General features: G+C 33.8%; 1 protein-coding gene across 4 annotated transcripts in view; it reads left to right on the top strand.

The window, feature by feature from the left end:
• Positions 1-20205, top strand: part of Cblb (Cbl proto-oncogene B) — a 181826-nt gene extending 161621 nt beyond the window's left edge. For 3 of the 4 annotated variants that reach the window (XM_020183482.2, XM_020183483.2, XM_074073039.1), the window contains 6 exons: positions 1848-1994; positions 4899-4996; positions 5117-5248; positions 8114-8254; positions 14317-14436; positions 17469-20205. In XM_020183482.2, coding sequence (XP_020039071.1) covers positions 1848-1994; positions 4899-4996; positions 5117-5248; positions 8114-8254; positions 14317-14436; positions 17469-17728 — 898 coding nt within the window. In that variant the 3' untranslated portion in view covers positions 17729-20205. The remainder of the gene's footprint in view (positions 1-1847; positions 1995-4898; positions 4997-5116; positions 5249-8113; positions 8255-14316; positions 14437-17468) is intronic. The other variant, XM_020183485.2, reaches the window with a different exon arrangement.
• Positions 20206-20837: the final 632 nt, after the last annotated feature.

Raw genomic sequence — 20837 nt, 5'->3', positions numbered from 1 at the left:
AGATTTTCTTTTTCCTTTTTGTGGTATATAATTGATTTGTGCAGAAAATAGGATCCATTATGTTAAGGCATAGAAAGGTTATTCATAGTTATCATTTCATTTGGTGATAGAACTCACTCTGGTCCCTGAGTTAGCTAAGTTGATGTCCACATTTATAAGAATTTATGAAAAAATGATGTTCTAGATCCCTGTTCTGATGTCTTCAAGCCTCCATTCTGCTGACCCTGCACTTCCCTACCTTCAGCTGGGCAGTATATCTTCTAAATTAACCCATATTGGGTACGACCCTTAGATTTATTTTTAATAATTATTTTTAATTATTATTTTTAATAAAGTTCTTAGCTTTGTGCTCTGTGCTATGACATCAGATCTGTCACTGCAGCACTGTGCTTTATCTCACCATTAACTGTTACTTGAATTCTAAGGTAGCTGTAACAAACAGCAATTCAAAGACCAGTATTGAAAACTGCTTCAAAGAAAGATAAAAAATAAACTTAAAAAATTCTACAGGAGATTTTTTTCTTTGATCTCTGTACTTGCTAGAAACTTAGATATATGGTTAAAACTTGAAGCTTTAGGTTTTTCAAAATATCTTTCTGTAATGGGCACAAAGAAAAGCCACTAAATTGTTTCCATTCTCAGAACTCATTCAACATCACTAATTTGAAAACATGAAATCCAAAGTCTGAAACTTCTCTTGTCCCAAGCTTTTCAGTTAAGGGATACTCAACTTATGGCAAGAAGTGAAAATGGAAGGCCTGATGGCTTCATATACCAAAGGTCTCCTGCTCCCTCTACAGAAGGTGCTACGAAATTGCAGTCATTTGAGTTATGTGTTCTGTTTTTTTAATGAAATAGATTTCTTATGAATTTTACGATGACTAACAAGATGATTTGGGTTCATATGTATTTCCATTTGCTGGCAGACTAATAGACTGTCTTATAGTTGGCCAAGTTGGTTTGTGCATCTTTCCTTTAGCAATTTTCATTAGCATCAGCAAGTAGCAGCAACTATGAAATAAAGTAGGTTTTTGTTCACTTCTTTGAGTTTGTTTTGTTTATTTACCCAAATGAATAAATAAAATGTTTGAAAACTTCTTTTCATATTAGGTAATTGTTTCAGTCATTTTAATTTTTTTACCTAGCCAGGAATTTTAAATCATAACAATAATGTACTACAAAGACCTAAATTCTCTCATTATCTGATTCTAATTATTCCATTTATTTTTAGTTCTTAGTTGTTTGCAGAAATATCTGACAACTTTAATTATCATTTTACGGGAGCATTAAGTTTGATTGACTTAAGCTAGATTTTTTTTCAGCTATCAGTAGTATTCACAAGAGACAAAACATTTGAGACTTCTGTAAAGACTTCATTAATGTATAAAACTAAACTACTGTATATGCATTTGTATCATCTTGCTTTACCCATTTGTTTATTATTTATTAATGTTTTGGTTTGAGTGATTTTTTTATATTTTCTTTATAACTCTGAGACTAGTTTTGTATTTCTCAAATACAAAATGTTTATAATTTATTTCTTGTAAGTATGAAAATTCTTTTATTCCATCAAGAAAGTCTTAACAAAAGATCGGAAAACATACCCATTTGCATTTAGTATAAAAACAACTCAGTTACCCTGTAACAAAAAATGAATGCAACAAAAGAGCCCCTTTGCGGTACTGGGGTTTGAACTCAGGGACTCACACTTGCTAGGCAGGTGCTCTACCACTTGAGCCACTCTGCCAGCCAAAAGAGCTTCTTTGATTTAAGTATGTCACATCAGATTTTTCTGTTCGGAATATTTATTATGCTTAAACTGGATTGGATTTTTTTTCCCTTGGTAGGTGTACTGGTCCGTTAGCAAATTCTCTTTCAGAGAAAGTAAGAGATCCAGTAGAGGAAGATGACGATGAATACAAGATTCCTACATCCCATCCTGTTTCCCTGAATTCACAACCATCCCATTGTCATAATGTAAAGCCTCCTGTTGGGTAAGAATATAGGCAGCCTTGTACCACCTTACAGCACCATTGGCATTACTATTTGTGGGTTTGTTTTTATGTACTTGAATTATGTACATTTGGATTAAAAATCCTTGATTTCCACTCAAAGTTTTATCTTCCTTTGTTATAGTTTCTGCATTGCTTTTCAAGAAAACTAAATGTAATGGAACATTTGTTAACCTCTTCCCCCCAAAAAAATAAATTATAGGCTTATAAAATGTGACTGTACATTACATTTAATCATGATTAATTCAAGTACTTTCAATAAACAATGTTAGTGAATTTTATCAATTTCAAGCACACACATCATGAAGAAAAATTAGTGCTGAAAAACTAATACTAAGGTGTTATGCCAACTTTCCTTAGAATTTTTCTTCATGATATAAAGAGTAGTATAATTTATATTAATTTTGTTTCTTGGTTTGCTACCTGCTTCCATTCAGGTCTTAAAGCAATAAGAAAAAATAAAAAACAAACAAATATTACTTCCCTCAACTTATTTTTTTTTAACCTTCCCTAGTCCCAGATAAGAAAAAAGGAATAGTGATTTTGTTTTTTCTTTCTGTTGCTTGTTATTCTCACTGTAATGGGACTATCTTTAGGATTTGAGTGTCAGCCACAATGAAGTATATAGGAGTTATTAATAGTGGATTATGTGTAGTGAAATACTAGTTTATCTTTACATGAAATCATTTTGCATGTGTAGATTGAATTAGTGAACTATCATAACATTTTTATCTGACATATATGAAGTACTCAATTAAATCTTAGCTTCAAAACTAATTTCCTGAGCTCCAGTTCCCCTCGCATAACACTCCTGAAGCTGTGCTTGGCTTACAGATAAGGGCTCAGCACATGTTGATGGCTCTACTGTCCAGGGTCTCATGACTGACTGAGGGATGGGAGATCCATTGAACTCTGTCATCTGTGCCTTCTTTACATGTGTGCCATTTCCTTAGGAGGTCAAGCCAATTAACTGAAAGCACTTTATAGGTGGAGTGGTCCACTCTTTGCAGATGAAAAAACTAAAAAGTATTTTAATGGCCATAAGTATCTCAGTGAGGTAGATAATGAAGTACTTGCAGAAGAGAAGTAAATCTTCATTTTAACCAGAGTCTTAATAAGTGATGCTGCTTAGTGATATCATCACTCTGCAATCCAGGGCTTCATTTTTCAAAGCAAGAACCAATGTTCTGGCTAATTGCTAGTGCTTCAGACATTTGTTGATAAAATAGGAGCATCGAGAGACAAAGAAATAACTGGGAGTTCAAGCATTGTATCGAAACAAACATATGTCTACTGATCTATTACAGAAAAAAAGTTTTTCCTTCTCATCAAATATAAATTGTTACAAATTTCAATTCTCGTGGCTCTTAAAAAGTATAGTAATTTTTAAAAAACAGAAATAAGATGAGCTACTTTGGTCTTCCTCAGAGTCTCATTTTTTTCATGACTGGAGGAGTAAGGGGCACAATTTTAATTTGTTAAATTTTAATTGTCACATCATAGTGGATGAGATTTTGGTGACAGGCCTCTTGGATCCTGAAAGTAAATTTGAATTATTACTATCATTAACATATTTCTACTGTTATGGCAAAATAATAAATGTTAATAATCCCTAAGCTTAATTGGAGTGAATTCTTTACTTAATTTTTTCCTGAAAGATGATGGATGAAGTATTTTATATCCTCTCCAAAACACTTTTTCAGGTTAACACTTCCTTTCCCTGTGTGCTTACCCCCTTTGGAACATCAGGAAAAGTAAATTATCAAAATATATGGAAAATGAAGCAATAAATGAATAATTCAGTTCAGTTTCAGTAAAATCCATACTTATTTTGAAGGTCCAATATATGATAACTATTTTTAAATAAACTATATCTTGCCCCTTAAAGAGAAGTGGCCATCAGAGAGAACAGAAATGAATTTCAGGTGAAGCACTCTTGCAATATCTATTCAAATATCTCTGCTATCTCCTCCAGTATGTATACACTTTTACTTTGATCTAAGAATTCAGAATAATTTGAGAAAAGTAAAATGTAAACATACTTTGTGTAGTTCATTGTTAGACAGTTATTACGCAGCCGGATGCTAATATGCTAATGGCAGAGTATGCTCCCCAACTTCTATTCCTGCTGTCTTGTCATGACCCAGTTTTAGCCATTATGTTCACAGTATAATTAAAAAGCATCACTACCAGCCTCAAAGAGACATGCCTTTTTTACTGAATATTACTTTATACAAACACCCAGATTAAAATACTTATTATATACCCAAAGCCTTTAGTAAAGTCATTTTTCCAAAGCATTGGCAACCAGAGGTTTGCTTGTAACAGTAGTAAGTAGTAGTATAAGCTCTAGGTCTTCAAATATTCCTGCCAGAATTTTAATGGAATTACCAGAAGTTTATTAACTTTGCTTACTTTTATTTTTATTACATAGAAAGTTTAATTTGTATAAAATGTAATATTAAATTCTATAAACGATTAATGACGCCATTGAAACTGTTAGATATCTTTTGCCTTGGCACATAGTTCTTTTACTTCAAAAAAACTTGTCCAAGTATTACAGAACTTCCAAAGAGATACATTAATTTCATAGATGTATTAGGGTACTAACAGTTTCTGTGGCCCTTGTATAGCCTTCTGGAACTGTTTTGTTCACATTTAAAAGAGAGAGACACTGTTTGTTTTCAGAAAGATATTTACTTCTGATTTTCAAAATAAGAGTATCTGTATCCTATTATTGGAAGAGTCTCCAAAAAAGATAATATATTTATTTTCATGCTGTATTATATGAACAGTGTCTATTTTCTTCAAACCCACCCCCAACAATGGCTGTTAAATGGACTTTTAAATCCTGATATAATTCTTGCCCTCTGATCTCTGCTTCAGGTCTTGTGATAATGGTCATTGTTTATTGAATGGAACGCATGGTACACCTTCAGAGATGAAGAAATCAACCATGCCAGAGTTAGGCATATATGTAAAGGGTATGTATGTATGGAATATGTTTTATTTTGCTATGAACATATTAATGGTCAGAATTTAAAGGCAAAATTCCACACCATTTTTGTACTGAAAATACATGAAGGTTTTGTGTTATCCTCTAGGAGATGTTTTTGATTCAGCCTCTGATCCAGTGCCATTACCACCTGCCAGGCCTCCAACTCGGGACAATCCAAAACATGGTTCTTCACTCAACAGGACGCCCTCTGATTATGATCTTCTCATCCCTCCATTAGGTTGAAACTTTAAAAAAAAGTTTTTAACTAAGACCCCCTCCTTACTGTTTCTCTCCATATCTGCATTATTTGAATTAAGAAATTCAATGTAATACAAACTCACTGGGTTGTGAATTTCCCTGAAATTAGAATGGGTTCTCCAGGTGTTGGTGGTTACTTCCAAGTTCATGTGACCATTACACCACTTACATTGTTTAACTAAAGGGTTGGGTGTAGCTCAGTTTCAAAGTACTTACTACCTACCATGTGCAAGGCCCTGCGTTCCACTCTGAGCACCATAAGAAACAAAATAGATGACTAAAATCATGATATGTGAAATGACTTTAAGTTGTGAAACTATAGGTGATTTTTGTATTTTTGTGTGCATGTAAATTTTCTGTAATAACAATATATTTTTTTGTAATCAGAACAGAACTATAAACTAGATAGTTTCTGGCCATGCCTTTGCATTACAATTCTCTTAAAACTAAAAAGACAGTAGTAGTGTAAAATCTGACCACTTATTGGGATTCTGTCAGGTAGTCACTTCTATATTAGATACAACCTAAAGACAGAGAACATTGTTCTTCCTGTCCCTGTGTTCCTGTGTTCGAGTGTTGAAGTGTTAAGTGAGATTTTCTTCAAGTGTAGTGATTTATACCTTTATTTAAGCAAGAAATGACCCTGTCTCTCTTAGGCTAAATGTAGAAAAGTAAACACTTGTTTATAGATAACTGAGAACAAGTTGTTTTATACTAATTATTACACATTCAGAGAATCTTGTTTTGTTTCAGACTGTAAGAAACACTGTGTGTTTGTGTGTGTATACATGTGAAGATACACTTAGGTATGTGTGGATGTTGAAATTGTTGCTAGTGTCAATGTTAACTTCATTAACTCTAGGTAGGAAGCTTCTCACCATAATTTTAGAGGAGGAAGACAGATTCTCCACACGTATAATGGCTTCCCAATAATAAGTCACAATAACATAAAATAATGTACAATAAAGGTCATTTATAAACTTTTCTGAATTGGCTATGACACTATCAGAAATAGGAAGTGAACTTTTCTATTTTCTCATAAGTAGCATGGACCAGTGTTTTGAATTGCACAATTGCAGTGAGTTTTATTCCTGTCCTCCCTGTAGTTCAGGGCTTTATTCTCACCAACATTAATTATAAGAGCCCCTAACTTTCTTACCTACAGACTTTTTCTTCTTTGTGCTTCTCCCTGTACACTGATTATCTAAGCCTTTATGGCCTAGATCATCACTGTTCAATAAAAATATTTTGGGGGACATAAGGATCTGTATATTTACCTATGGTTAAGTGTAAGTGAGGTTTTGTTCATTCAGATGTAATATACTGCCAGGTATAATGGTACACACCTGTATTCCCAGCTACTCAGGAGGCAAAGGCAGAAAGGTGAGAGTTCAAAGCCAGCCTGTGCAAAGTTAGCAAGACCCTGTCTCAAAAACAAAATGTACAACTAAAGGGCTGGGGGAATGGCTCTTACCTGGCATATGTAAGACCCTTTGGTTCAATCCTCATCACCACAAAAATAAATAAGTAGATAAACAAAGAAATAAGTGTGGATGATGGCTAACTTTATAGGATAATGTAGATAGATGTTCCAGCCTGTCACTTTACATCAGCCTCCCTCTAGTGTTTCTTGTGCATTTCATTCTTCATTCATACTATTCCTTCTGCTTACGTTTTGTACATAAATGTTTTTGGGCCCTGTGATATTCCAGATTGTCCTGTTCATCAGCACTTCATTGAATGCCTCTTGTATACATTTGTCTTCTTTCTTCCAATGCATTTATCTCTTTTATGGAACTAGTCAAACACTTTCACCTGTGAATCATACATACTTAGAAACACTCTGTATCCTTTCATGGAATCTAAGCTCCTTGGATTAGAGACTTATGATTTTGATTCTCATATTACTCAGTTTCCTAGTACGATGTCTGATATTTAGGCTGAAAAAGATTTGAATATGATAATGTGATAGATGGCTAAATATTTTAATAATAACACTTTCTCAACTATATCTTCAAATATTTTAAATTAGAAAAATATTTATGATAAGAAGAAATATATTGTAGTATATATAAGGTAATCTCAAAGAACGGTAAGACCATTTTTTAAAAAAAATTCTTTATGTTTAAGTCATTCAACTTAACCACATATGAATTATTATTGGAATAAAACTGCACAGAATGCACTTTTATTTTTTTTTAAACAATCAAGGTAAGGAAAGCTATGAGTAGACTAGTAAGATGTAGCAGAGGAAAAATAAGTAGACATAAAGTCATGCTGCAATATACAGATATAAGTAACTAGCTTTTAGACCACAAAAAAGAGACCTATATTTAAATGTTCTTTTTAGAACCTTAGTTTAAATGAGCTGAAATCCAGTGGAACAAATTTTATGGGATGATCAAAACTACTCTATGATAATAAATTATATGTGCATGGTATGATTTTCTAATTAGAGCCCATGAACTCTTTTTTGTTGCACAGAAACTTCTGTTTTGCTTGTATGACTGGTAATAAATTTTAGTTCAAAGTTCCAGTGTCCTAATATTGTAAATACTACAAGGAACCATGAGCTGTTTCATAACCTTCAGTGATGTTTTTCTGGAAAGACCTGGGGAGGTAGAAAAAATTTGCATGGGGGCAATTGAAATGTATGTGTTTGTGTTTATTCTCCAGCCACTTGAAAAAAATAGATACTATTATTATCAGAGTCAGCGACCTGCTTGATAAATCCTGCAAATGAATTTATAAGCAGCAAGAGAAAATCAATCATTGTTTTTGTCTGATACAGTGTGTTTTGATTAATGAAGTTCTGCTGTTGATATTGACCTTTCTTTAAACACAGGTGAAGATGCCTTTGATGCCTTCCCCCCCTCCCTCCCACCTCCCCCACCTCCAGCAAGGCACAGTCTCATTGAACATTCCAAACCTCCTGGCTCCAGTAGCAGACCATCCTCTGGACAAGACCTTTTCCTTCTTCCTTCAGGTAGGAGGTTAAAAAGCAAAAGGAAACTTCACTTAAAAATATTTCTAAGCTCATACTATCAAATAGATGTTAATAATCCCTGGTTTAATACCACCCTAGCAAAAATACTCCTGGGTGTTAAGAGTAGCATTGGAGTGCAATTTGTTTGTCAGTTGATTGATTTACTGCCAAAAATGTTACAAAGATAACAAGAACAATACAGAATCATAGGATTTAGAAATGATGCAATAGAGATAACCCAATGCACATAATCCCTTTAGATTACAAAGGGCTCCCTAAAAACCAGAATGGCTAAGTAATTGGGCTAACAGAAGGGGAGAGAAAATTTGGGCTATCACTGTTCCCAATGTAATTTTGTTCTAATAATAGCTTTTTTTTAATTTTACAAGATATGCCTCAGTGTCACAATTTTATTCAAATCATAATATTTTGGTAAATTATATTATCATACATGAATAGATCATTTTTCTGGAGAATGAGCTTTTTATTTTTGTTGCTATTAATGCTTCATTGCATATACTCAAATTATTTGTTTTTAAGGTAGAACTAATATATTTTTATATTAGTATACTTTTAGATGTTTGAAATGAGAAATAGAAATAAAAATGAAGAGACAAGTTAACTATCTGTTTATGTTAGAATTATCAGGGAAAAGAAAATATATTCATACATTCAGTTGTGTTGGATCTGCTGATACTAATATTTCCAGTCTTTTAGTGATAATATAATCTGTGCTCTAAAATTTTTGCCTCCTGGATTTGGTTTGGTAACATGAGGTAGAGACTTTATAGCCTTGTATAATGGTGCATGCCTGAAGTCCTAGCATTCAGGAGGCTAAGGCAGGAGGATGTGGAGTTCTAGGACAACTTGGACTATGTAGTGAGACCCTGTCTCAGGCAAAAAAAAAAGAGAGAGAGAGAACATTTACTTTTTACACATTTCCACCTGAGATAAAATCACAGACAACCTTTCAAAAGTGCTCAGTTTCTCCTTTGTCTACCTATATGCCTCAGTGAAAACATGGGACTCTTAACCATTATCATTTTTCTCTATTGATTACTAGTCACTTTTAACATTTGTTTTTTCTGGGTTTTTTTCATTTGGTTTGAGACACAGTTGTGATCATATAGCAACATATACGGATTCACTTTTTTAAGTGGTTTATTTTTCAAGAGCAGTTTTCGTTTGTTTTATTAACAGCATCATCTAACCCCTTTTTTAGATAAGTCCTGGTCCCTGTTGCTTAGGAATTCTCTGGATGCCACCAAAGAACAAGCATCACAGCCCTGCTGAGACAAGTAGAAAATATGAATAAGTGCTTAGGCTTTTATTCACGTAGCTACATATAAACACTGGTGATATATTTTCCTATTTTTCCCTTACTCAAGTCTTTGTTCTATACATGAACTTTAGCATTATTTTTTTTCATAAATGAAACATTCTCAATCTTAAACTTTAAAAAAAAGTTTTTAGATGCTAAGTTCTAGTTTCTGAGTAGATCCCCACAACATACCTGTCACCTTTTATAGATGCTACATAAGCCCCAGTAGATAAAACCTCAGTATATCAATTTTTTTTACAATAAAGCTAAGCTTTGCAAGATTCAGAGGAGAATATATTGAGTGTCATTTTGCAATGAATTGAATACATTATGCTGTCTAAAGAAATACAGTGGAAGATTCTTGACAACAGGTCTTCATGCTAAGAATTAAACTTCATGAAAGAATACAGGTGCCAGAGTTCAACTCATAGTTTTAGAACCTTAAGCATAAACAAAGATGATTGTCCAGCTTAACCACACTCTGTGGGCATCTGCCATTGCTGTTTTCTCTGCTGTCAGTCTGTGATATATTAATCCAGTACAGTGGTAAATGGTTTCTAAATATTACTGAGGTTAGGTTTCCTTGAGGAAATAGTTAACCCTGATTAAAGACATAGGGTTATCTTAGAAAAAGATGTTGCATTTTTCCCATGCTATTACATTAAATACCTAGTCAAACCTATCTCTTTATTCAAGCACTTCTTTGCACTTTATCCAGTCACTTCTTTGCAGTCGCAGTTTTCAAATTGCAGGTCTGTTTCTACACAGGAGCCTCATGATTCCCATAGGATCAAGGAAGGAAGCCAAGCAGAGCCATGCCTCTGGTTCTTCTTTTATGTTTCCCATTTTAGCCTTTTATACAAGATTTCCTTTGGCAAAATAGCAACTGCTGTACATGAGCCATCTATTCTGGACAGGCCAATCATATCTTAGCAAAACCTGGAGTCCTCAACAAAAGCTTTGTGATTTCTTGTCTCCAAACTCAAGGCAACTGCTAGCACATATGTGCTTTCTTCTATATTACAAAAAAAAATCCTTTTATCCTGGTTGGTTGAAATAGGTTCCCCTCCTACAGCTTCATGCCAGGAACCTGAACTTGAGTGAGAAACAAAGCAAGGGCAGCATTTCTGTCTTGCTCATACCCTTTACTGAATGTCTATGCAATGCACAAAATATGCAGCCCTTATTTCACTTTTCTTTCACAACTTTTCTAACCTAGAATCCCTTTTGAAGTTCCTATCCAATCTTAAAGTCATAATTCAACTCTAAAAGCTAGGAAAATTGACTTTATTAAAGGAAAATAAATTTTTCCCCTTGGATTTAGAAATTATCTTGCCTAAATAAAATGCAAGGAAAAGCTACATCATTATAAACAGTTTTTGAAAGGATTTAGTGAACTTTTTAAATACAATCTTCATGAAGTACTGTCATAATGTGACAGAGCTCCCTAGTCAGGGAACTTGTGCTGTTTAGAGGTAACACAAAATGAGAGGAGTGGAATCCTCAGCAGTGTTCATCCGCTGTGGAAAACACTGCATTCAGGTATTGAAGAATTAACGGGCAAGAGTCACAGTTATATTAACTGTCACCTCCAGATCAGCAGCATCTGCAGCAGCTAGGGATTTGCTTTAACATGAAACTCAGGGAGTAATATTCAGCAATATGTCCTCACAATCCCTGTGCTTATTTTGTGTCTGATACATGTACACATTTTAGTAGCGCTGAGCTAGGGCGTTAGAAAGAACTGTAGCCAGGGTTGTAAAGGAAATTCATACTTCCTCAAGGAAGCAACAGTGGATTAGAGGAGCTCAGGATGCTTAGCTCAAAGGAGAGAATACAAGAACCTTGGATGTGTGTTAGAATTGTCCTATCAGTACTGTCCTTAATTATAGTATGCCCTAAAGAAAGATGGGATTTGTTTTCTGTCACCTGAGAAGGTAGAAATAAGACCAGGAGGAAGTATTGAGAAGAAAATTTCATTCATCATATGAAGAAGTTCCTAAATTATTAGGAATTGTACTTTGGGATTAGTGAGTTCCTAACCCTGGATGATTTCAACCAACAGTAGATAACTTTTTATTAGATATTGTATGAACATGAATTAAAGAATGAGGGTAGTAAAGAGGGGAGAATTTTTGTCACCTAAAAAGCTGACTGAACTACTCTAGCAATTAGATTTTATGTGGGTATATTCTTTTAAAATCTGATAGACAACTGATAAATTTTGTAGATTATATGTTACAACAATGGCACATAGTTTTAATTGTTCGATTTTATTTGCCTCTTTTTCTGCACCTGACTAAATTTTTGAAAGTCTTTCAGATAGTCAATAAAAAAGGAATTAGAAAAAATATTCCATATTATCTCCTCCAAAAGATAATCCTTGATTATCTGTCCAATTTTTTGCCAATGCATGTATGAGTTTCTACTTACGTAAAATTCATTTCACATAGTATATGCTACCTGTAACCTTTTTCCATTTCCTATGTCATGAGCAGCACTAATGCTATTAAATATTCTTACACAATATAATTTTAATGAATGCATGGTTTCTTATTTACTTAGCCAACACTTTTCTCCCAGTCTTTAATTGTTTTTATAATCTCTAAAATAAACATTAAATTTTCAATTTTGCAGTACTGTGCTGTAAATCACAGGTAGTAGTACTTTGTCTTTTAGAACCGATTGATCCCATTGTATATATTCATTTCTCAAATGTTTATTACCTTATAAATGATACATTTACGTTTTAATCCTAAATGGGGACATTAAACTTTGACTAGTTTTTGAAGAATTTAGTTTTGAAAAGCTTTACTGCTTTTCAAAATTTTCTTATCAGGGGACAATTGGTAATTATTGCATCCTGTGTAGTTCTTGTGCTATATACAATGTCTTTCCTTCAAAGCGTAAATTCTTCCAACCTTATAACTTCCCAGTTTACCCTGTACCTAACCAATAGCATTGTTAGTATAAGGCAAGACAGAACTACATGGTGGTGATTGAACTGAATCATAAGTATTTTTGGTACTTATAATAATATTTTTAGTATACCTAGTGACTTTTTAAGTAAAATAGATTAATGTAATGTAGTACAGCTCTGTATTTTGTAGTTTATGGTGCTGGTGTGTCTCCACACTTTACTTTTACAAAATGTAGATGATTTGAAATGGTGTAAGTATATGTGATAAACCTGTAAACTACCTCTAAGGAAATAGCAAGTGTATGTATTGTAAAAGACAATCTTTCTTCTGACTTAATGTTATATCAGAGGCGTTCAGAATGCACAATAGACTACAGTACATTTTACTGACTATTTAATTCTTAATGTTTGGGATATTTAAGAATTTATACAGAAATTACCATATTTGGTTCTTTTGATTGTTCTAAAAACCCAAAAGATCAACTATTTGTCACATGGAATTTGTTTTACCTTCTCAGTCCTTCCTAAAATATTTCAACAAAATGAAGCTGGTCCGTTGACTCCAAATATCAAAAGCTAAGAATCTGGTAGTTATTTTAATATTGAAATTAATGAAAGCAAGTTTCTAGCCTGAGTCAGAAAATCCCCAGCAAAGCTGGTGATAATTATTTTGCTCTAAAGGGGATTAAAAAAATGTAGTAATTAACTAATAGCTTTGAATCCTGCCTTACATTACCTAGTCAAAAATTAGTATAAAAAATAGGCAAATTTTGAGCATGTATTTTCTCTTAAATATTCATATTCTTATATATCCTTAATGTAAAACCCAAATGAATAGTAAACCAAGAAATAAAATTTAGGTGTTTTGTTTTTTAACAGTATTAGTGCTTAAATTCAGGGCCTTACACAAATTTAGTCTATTTAATACTTACAATCTTAGTCTTAAGTTAATATCAGTTTCATTTGCCTGTTTTTCTACATTTAAGTTCATTTTGGAAGTGTTTTAGATAATGAAAAAATTCATCCTGCTGCCTCCAAAAGATAAGCATTGATATAAATTGATTTATGCAAAATTTGTATCTGCATGTATATATTTTAATTAGCAAAATATTCATTAAATGCAAGCTATTTGCCAAGCAGCATGCCGGGTGCTATCTTTCCCTTAAGAGATATTATTTTAAAGTATATGAATAAGTTAAGATCCTGCCCTGAAAAGAACTTAGGGAAATTTCAAATAGCATTGAAAGAAGAAAGTAAGATGAGAAAGGGATCCAAGGTGGAGGTAATGGCCAGATAAATTATTAGTGAGCCAGAGAGTCAGAAGTAGTGTTCATCTATTCTTTAAACAAGTCACCTCTCATCTTTAAACACATATTACTAATTTTAAACCAAGTAAGCATATGCTTCTAGTTTTTAAATAGAGCAACATTGAAAAAAATCTTTGTGTTCCTTTAGTTACAGTTAGTAAACATTGCTAGAAGTAGTAAAATATTTTTTTAATTTATCTACAGTTTATATTCCAGTGATCCAAGTAACAATACTGATTTTTACCATAGGATGTGTAGCGTAGTACTTTTTATATAGATACCTTATATGTACAGAAGATTTTTACATACATAGATTCACTTAACCTATGTAATTCCCAAATTTCAGGTCTGCCTAATGCTTAAAGAGAATAAATGATTTGATAATACTCATGAGATTATGATATCAATCATGAAGTTCCTTTTCTAATTTATTGTAGAAAATTCTTAGAGTAGTTTTCTTCAGCCAGTTGACAGAGATCATCCTTTCATTTGCAACCCTATCTTTATTTTTAAGATCCTTTTTTTGACCTAGCAAGTGGCCAAGTTCCTTTGCCTCCTGCTAGGAGATTGCCAGGAGAAAATGTCAAATCCAATAGGACATCACAAGACTATGACCAGCTTCCTTCATCCTCAGGTGAGTTGACTAATAGCAGTAATAATAATAATATCTTATGTTTGCATAGTGCTTTTTGCTAGTCAGAGGACTTTTTTTCTTTACTTAACTTATTGAGCACTGCTTGCCTAAGAAAGTATATTTTTATCACCTTTACATTTCGCTTATAAAGCTTGTATTATAACAGGAAAGCCCACACCCTCAGGCAGAAAAAAAATCACAGTATTATTTCTGATCATTCAATAAAGTCACTTCATTCAAAGTCATTCTTTGAAGATTTTTTCAGTCTCTGACTTTTCTTTTGTCTTACGAGATTTGAGAAATGGGATGATCTTTATGTACTGAAGTGCCATGTTCTGTTATTTCTCCACTGAGGCAGAAATCTCTTTAGAATTAATACTAGCCCCAGACTAATATTATTAAATAAGTCATTAACTCTTATAGCTTACTTAGAGGTTCTGTGCATTGCTTTGCCACCATCTATCAAGTAGAAGACGTTGCATTTTAGTAAATGCAAGCCACACGCAAACAATTGGTAATGAAATGCTGCTGTTTTGCTTCCTTATGAGAGAGGTCTTCTTAATAGCTCCCAATCTTCTATAGTACCTTTATACCCTCGTTTTCATTATTTTTCATAGTACTTATTGCTACCCAAAATTCATTATTCATTCATTTCTTTTCTGTTATTTGTCTGCTCTGATGGTGTATTAAAATTTTGAAGATAGACTAGATAGTTTGGGTTCATTGCTTGCCTTGAGTCAGCTCAGATTGCTATTACTAAATATCATAGTCTACATATCTTAAACAGCAAACTTCGATTTCTCACATTTCTGGTGTCTGGGAAGTCCAAGAGCACTTGGTGTCTGGATGAGAGTCTTCTTCCTCATTCATAGGTGACCATCTTCTCTGTGTCCTTACCAGGTCAGGGGAATGCTCTGGGATCTCTTTTATAAGGATATGAATCCCTTTCCTGAAGGATACATACTCACTCGCTCCCAGATGCCATCACGTTGGGCATTATGTTTCAGGTGGCGATTGAGGGGAGAGTAGGGCACAAATATTCAGCCCATAGCATTACTTTATCCCCAAGTACTTAGAAGAATGTACAGCATACTTCTTAGACAGACTGGTGGACGATAGGTGGGTAAAAGAAAAGAAGAGAATTTGATGTCTGCATTAAGTTTGAATACATGCATTTTATGAGCAATATGTTTGTGTCATGCTTGTAAACACTAGAACTCTTCGCTATGTAGATTTGTATCTTATTGCAGGATGTTGGAGTTTTAAGTTCAAACTCTGGTTTGCAGATTTGTGCGTTAGTAGACTACATTCTGTTAACTTCTGAATCCAGCTAATTAATGAGCTTCCTTGAGAATTGTCAGCATGTTGGTTCTTACTTGATGCTCTACACGAAAGATGCAAAATTCCCTCTATAGCTTTATGAATTTTGACGTTCGTATAGCTCAGAAAAACACAGAATATCTTATTAACGTTCTGAAGTTTTGTTCCGTGCTCTCTTTTCAGTTCACTTCTAGTTGCTTAAACGTTTCAGATATGTCTATGGTAGACAGTAGTTGTACCAAATGGATAGACTTGATGAAAATCAAGAAAAGACACTAACAGCCCCCATGTAGTATAAGGAAGCAAATCTTTATATTAGGACAGCAAAGCAGTTAAAAGGCAGCTTTGAGAAAAGTGCAATGACTGATTTAAAATAATATATTCAGTACCATCAACTCTGGATTAAAATAAACATTTTCAAGTTACAGGGAAAATTCTGGCTTACACACTATTTTCACAGCTTCTTTACTGTTTTCTCTATAATATGTGGGTATTGTAGAGCCTAGAAGAACATCACTCACATATATGAGTTTAAGTGGTATGAAATCCAATTAGCATTACACAAGAAATTTCAGGAAGAACTATGAGTCACAAATCTTGCTGAAACACCCCAAATTGCCACTTACCAGGAGCCTGAATAGTTTTTTTTCCTAAGGAATAAAATAGTACTGATTACTACTCTGAGGGCCTTAGCTAGTTGTGACATCTAATATTTCAACCTACTCCCTAAACTTTCTTTACAAACACAGACCACAGGAATAAAATACCTTCTTTCTACCTTATTGTTCACATGCAGCTCACTGGCTTATTTCACATCAGCAGAGACTGGTTTTGCCTTCTGAATCAGGTCATCTTTCCATTCAAAACCTGAGGCTGGATGCTATGTAACTTCAGGATCCTAATAGCCTTATTTTTCAATAAATAATCTTTTAATTTAAGCCTTTTCAAAATGACCTAATAAGATATCTGGTATACCTTAAAAGTTAAATTTCTATTATCTTTCATGGCTGTCTACATAATTTAGAGTAACTTATTTATGTACAAGCTTTCTGAGAAAGAGTAATTCCAAAGAATTCAGAAATACAGTTTCATTGATTTAAAAATATCTTCCTGTTCCTCTTACCTAAAAAGATTCCGTGTGTGTGTGTGTGTATGTGTCTTCCTGAATGCATAGATAGACAGATGATAGATATGTAGATATACATATTTACATATATCTACATACACAAAGAGCCTCCCAAGTGTTTTATTCCTCCCAAAGAAGATATTTTATGATTTCTGTTAAGTTTTTTAAATGTAACAATGTAATTAAATGAGTATGTCACAAAAATAGTTAACGAAAAATAAGATGCTACTGGTTTGTGTTAAATTCACATATACCTGTATTGGGACAGATTTTTCACTAAAAATCTACTTATTTCTTTATATGAAATTACTCACATGTAGTTTATATCTATAATAGCAATGTGTGAGTTTTAAAATTTTGTCAGTTTGCTTTTTCTCTTTCAAGTGTTACACTTGAAAACAATCCTGATTTTCAAAATGGGGATAATACCTATTTAACATAAGATAGAATATTAAAGACTTTACTTATAAATATAATAAATAAAAATAGTATTGAACATAAAATAATGAGCTATTACTGTCATGTTCTTATGTCTTCATTTTTGTCTCACTGTTTCAATGCTATCTTTCTTTAAAAATCTGCACAGATGTTTCACAAGCACCAGCCAGACCCCCCAAACCAAGACCTCGCAGGACTGCACCAGAAATTCACCACAGAAAACCCCATGGGCCTGAGGCAGCATTGGAAAATGTCGATGCAAAAATCGCAAAACTCATGGGAGAGGGTTATGCCTTTGAAGAGGTGAAGAGAGCCTTAGAGATAGCCCAGAATAATGTCGAAGTGGCCCGAAGCATCCTACGAGAATTCGCCTTCCCTCCTCCAGTCTCCCCACGTTTAAATCTATAGCAGCCTGAACTGCGAACACCAAAATGTAAAGGAGTTGACAAATATTCCAGGAATATGGAGAAGAGAAGATTGAGGTGGAATTCAAGAGCAAAGGAGTCTCCTCATGTGGCATCTTGAGAAGCGGGGCCTTCGAGTGCAGCTTCTGAGAAGACTGCTGCTCAGTCAGGATGTCGATGCTGTGACTTCCTTGTTTTTGCTAGCCATACTTTTAAATCAGGGTTGAACTGACAAAATAATTTAAAGACGTTTACTTCCCTTGAACTTTGAATCTGTGAAATGCTTTCCCTAGTTTACACGTTGGCAAATGCAGTTTTTGTTTTTGTTTTTGATACTTGTACTGTGTTCTTGACAGACCCTTTGTAGAGTGGTCAGGTCTGCTGTGATACTTCCTGTCGCCTCCCTTGCGAGGCACCTTTTCATTTTGATCTTTCCTTCTGCATCCCAACACCCAGTCCCAGGTCCAGTTCCATTTCTTCCCTTCACAGGATGCTCTGAAGGTTCTGATTTTCAATGTATCAAACTAATGCAAAAAGAAAAAGATGTGTGTGGTCTTCACTACTGAGTCTTTGGAAATGATCACTGTTGAGAGATGGGAAAAAACCTGAATGTAGAAAGCATTCATTTGTCAATAACGATCTCTTATAAGAGGTTTTTAAATAATGTAAAGGAGCCTCCCTTGCTAAAGTTTTGTAACTTTTAATTTTCCATATTTTCCATCTCTGTCATCCCAGGGTGCCATGATGCTATAAAAATCTGAAACATTAGAAAACAACTACAGATGTGGGAGAAAAACACTTGCACAGCACAGTGCCATCCTGAAGTAATATAATGAGGTCCCTGATAATTATGCTTACATTACTTTCAGGCATGCTGTAAAAGAGGACCTTTTTCCTAAACCATATTAATAAACTTCAGGTACAATCATCGACATGTCTTTCCCAAAGTAGAATAGAGTTCATTTCTTGTTTAAGTGATTATACCCTAGTTTCTAAGAGCTGTGAGAACAACTTCATAGCACAATGGAAACGTTAAATTTTTGATGCACTGTTAAGTGCCAGTGCTACTGTGGTGACATCTTTTTTTTTTTTTTTTTGCAAAGTTCTTAGTAATTTCCTCTCTGCCATCAAATTAGGGTTCATATTTAAATTTGTAGATATTCCCATTCATTGCTCTATTTTGCTCCATTCAATCAAGTGAAAAGTTAACATAGTTTTGCCTTTTTTGCAAAGTGGTGGTTGGTTCTTCAGAAACTGTGTATTACTTTTAATAAATCTGAAAATTTTTATTGAGCACCTGCAGTGCTTGGCAATGTTAGACACTGTGTTTTTAAAGCACAAACTCTTACATGCTGATTGTAGCATATTTCGTTATTTTCATATGCATTTTGTTATGGTAAGAGTCTCTGATGGATGAAGCCTAGAAGGTTTCCACCACAGCTTCAGAATTTTCCAGCATCTTGCTTTTTTCATTCAGTGTGTCTATGCAAAATGATTGAACCCACAGATAGTTTTCTAAATGTGGACTTAATTGTGGGTTTGTGCATCCTTCTACCACTCCTTTTTTCACACCCAGTGTGAGGTGAAAAGATGCTTTAGATAATGAGTCTCTCATCATACTTGAGAGAACATGGCAGAACATCTGATAGATTTGATAAGATTAATGTTGTACATGACTCATGCAGATAACCAGGTTGACCCAGGGAGGGAAACTAATGTATTCCTTTGAAAAGTGATACTTGACCTTTCTTTACTGGCTTTCATGGGATGAGATGATACTTGAAGACTCACAGGCTTTGCTTAGTTTGTGCTCTTATATGAATTTGTTCAGGTGATTTAGAGCTGGTTTTGTCCCTAGAAGGGAAATTTTAATTTGCCTTAGATGATCTTCCTTTGAGTAGGTATGAGTATAGTTTTTTATACTTTTTTAAATTGTACTGGCCAATTGTCTATTTCTTTATGAACTCTGTGTTAACATCGTCATGATTTTTCATTTGTTTTATCAGTGTCTGATGTCACATTGGGATAGCCTTGCATATTTTGGCCTTCTTGTGACTTGCTAATGATAGGTACAATTTAAGAGCCAAAAATTACCACTTCGTTGTGATAACATTCTTTATAGATTAGGCAGTGATGTAAAATAAGAATATTGGAAACATAGCACCTTCTCATCCAGTTTTCAAACTATGTGAAAATTTTTAGTGAGAATTAGAAAGGAGAATATAAATATATAGTGAGGTTTGAAAAATAACTTTTGCAAAAACTTTTTTAGCCTCCACCAAATCCATGTCTTAAACTCAAGAGCATCCTTCTGTTTTGTCATTAGCAATAGTGAAAAAAGTCCTACAGCATTCAAAGGAAAGAGGGACACTTTGTATCAGACATTATCATGAAAACTCATTGCTATCCACTGCTTATGATATCACACAGAAAAAGAACTTTTTCAGGAAATAATTAAACCAAAATGTTTTTATTATAAAAGTGACTACCTGTTAATACTTAGAAATGATCTAGACTTTGTTCACTGTGATCCAAACATTTCTCCTATTTCTCAAGATTCGCTAAGATGATTGTTTTTAAGCCAATAGTACAATCCCTAAGATTACAACAAATCTGGCCAAAATTAGCCCTCCCATATATTTCAGGTATATAAAGACATGGATTTATCCTCAGTGATATTCCAGTAAATATATTTCCAGAATATTTTTGGGTATCTTTGGTGGTTTTTTTTTTCACCCATGATATCTGACATAGCCAAATATTTTAGAATTGAATTGGAGCATTTTATGCTGAACTTGGACTTCCTTCCGCAAATACAACCTTTGCTTCTTTGTTTCCTCTTGCCCACATTGTGGTCTTAATAACCAAGCCCTAATTACAACCTCAAAGGGCCCATTTGTTAAGTCAGTATTTCGCACACCAAGAACACTTGCAAAGATTTCTTCATAATGTGAACTTTTAAATTTTTCAGTTCCAGAAGCATTTCCTAAAGGTTAGATACCACGTTTTCTTTCAGATTTTCAACTTGAATCTTTAGTTTGCACTGAATTCTCTTAATTTGGTTTAAAAAAAGAAAAGCATCTCTTAAACTGACAGATTCAGAAGTAAATTAC

Source organism: Castor canadensis, chromosome 5 (genome assembly GCF_047511655.1).
Source record: "Castor canadensis chromosome 5, mCasCan1.hap1v2, whole genome shotgun sequence".
Classification (NCBI taxonomy): domain Eukaryota; kingdom Metazoa; phylum Chordata; class Mammalia; order Rodentia; family Castoridae; genus Castor; species Castor canadensis.
This window is presented reverse-complemented; position numbering and strand designations above follow the sequence as displayed.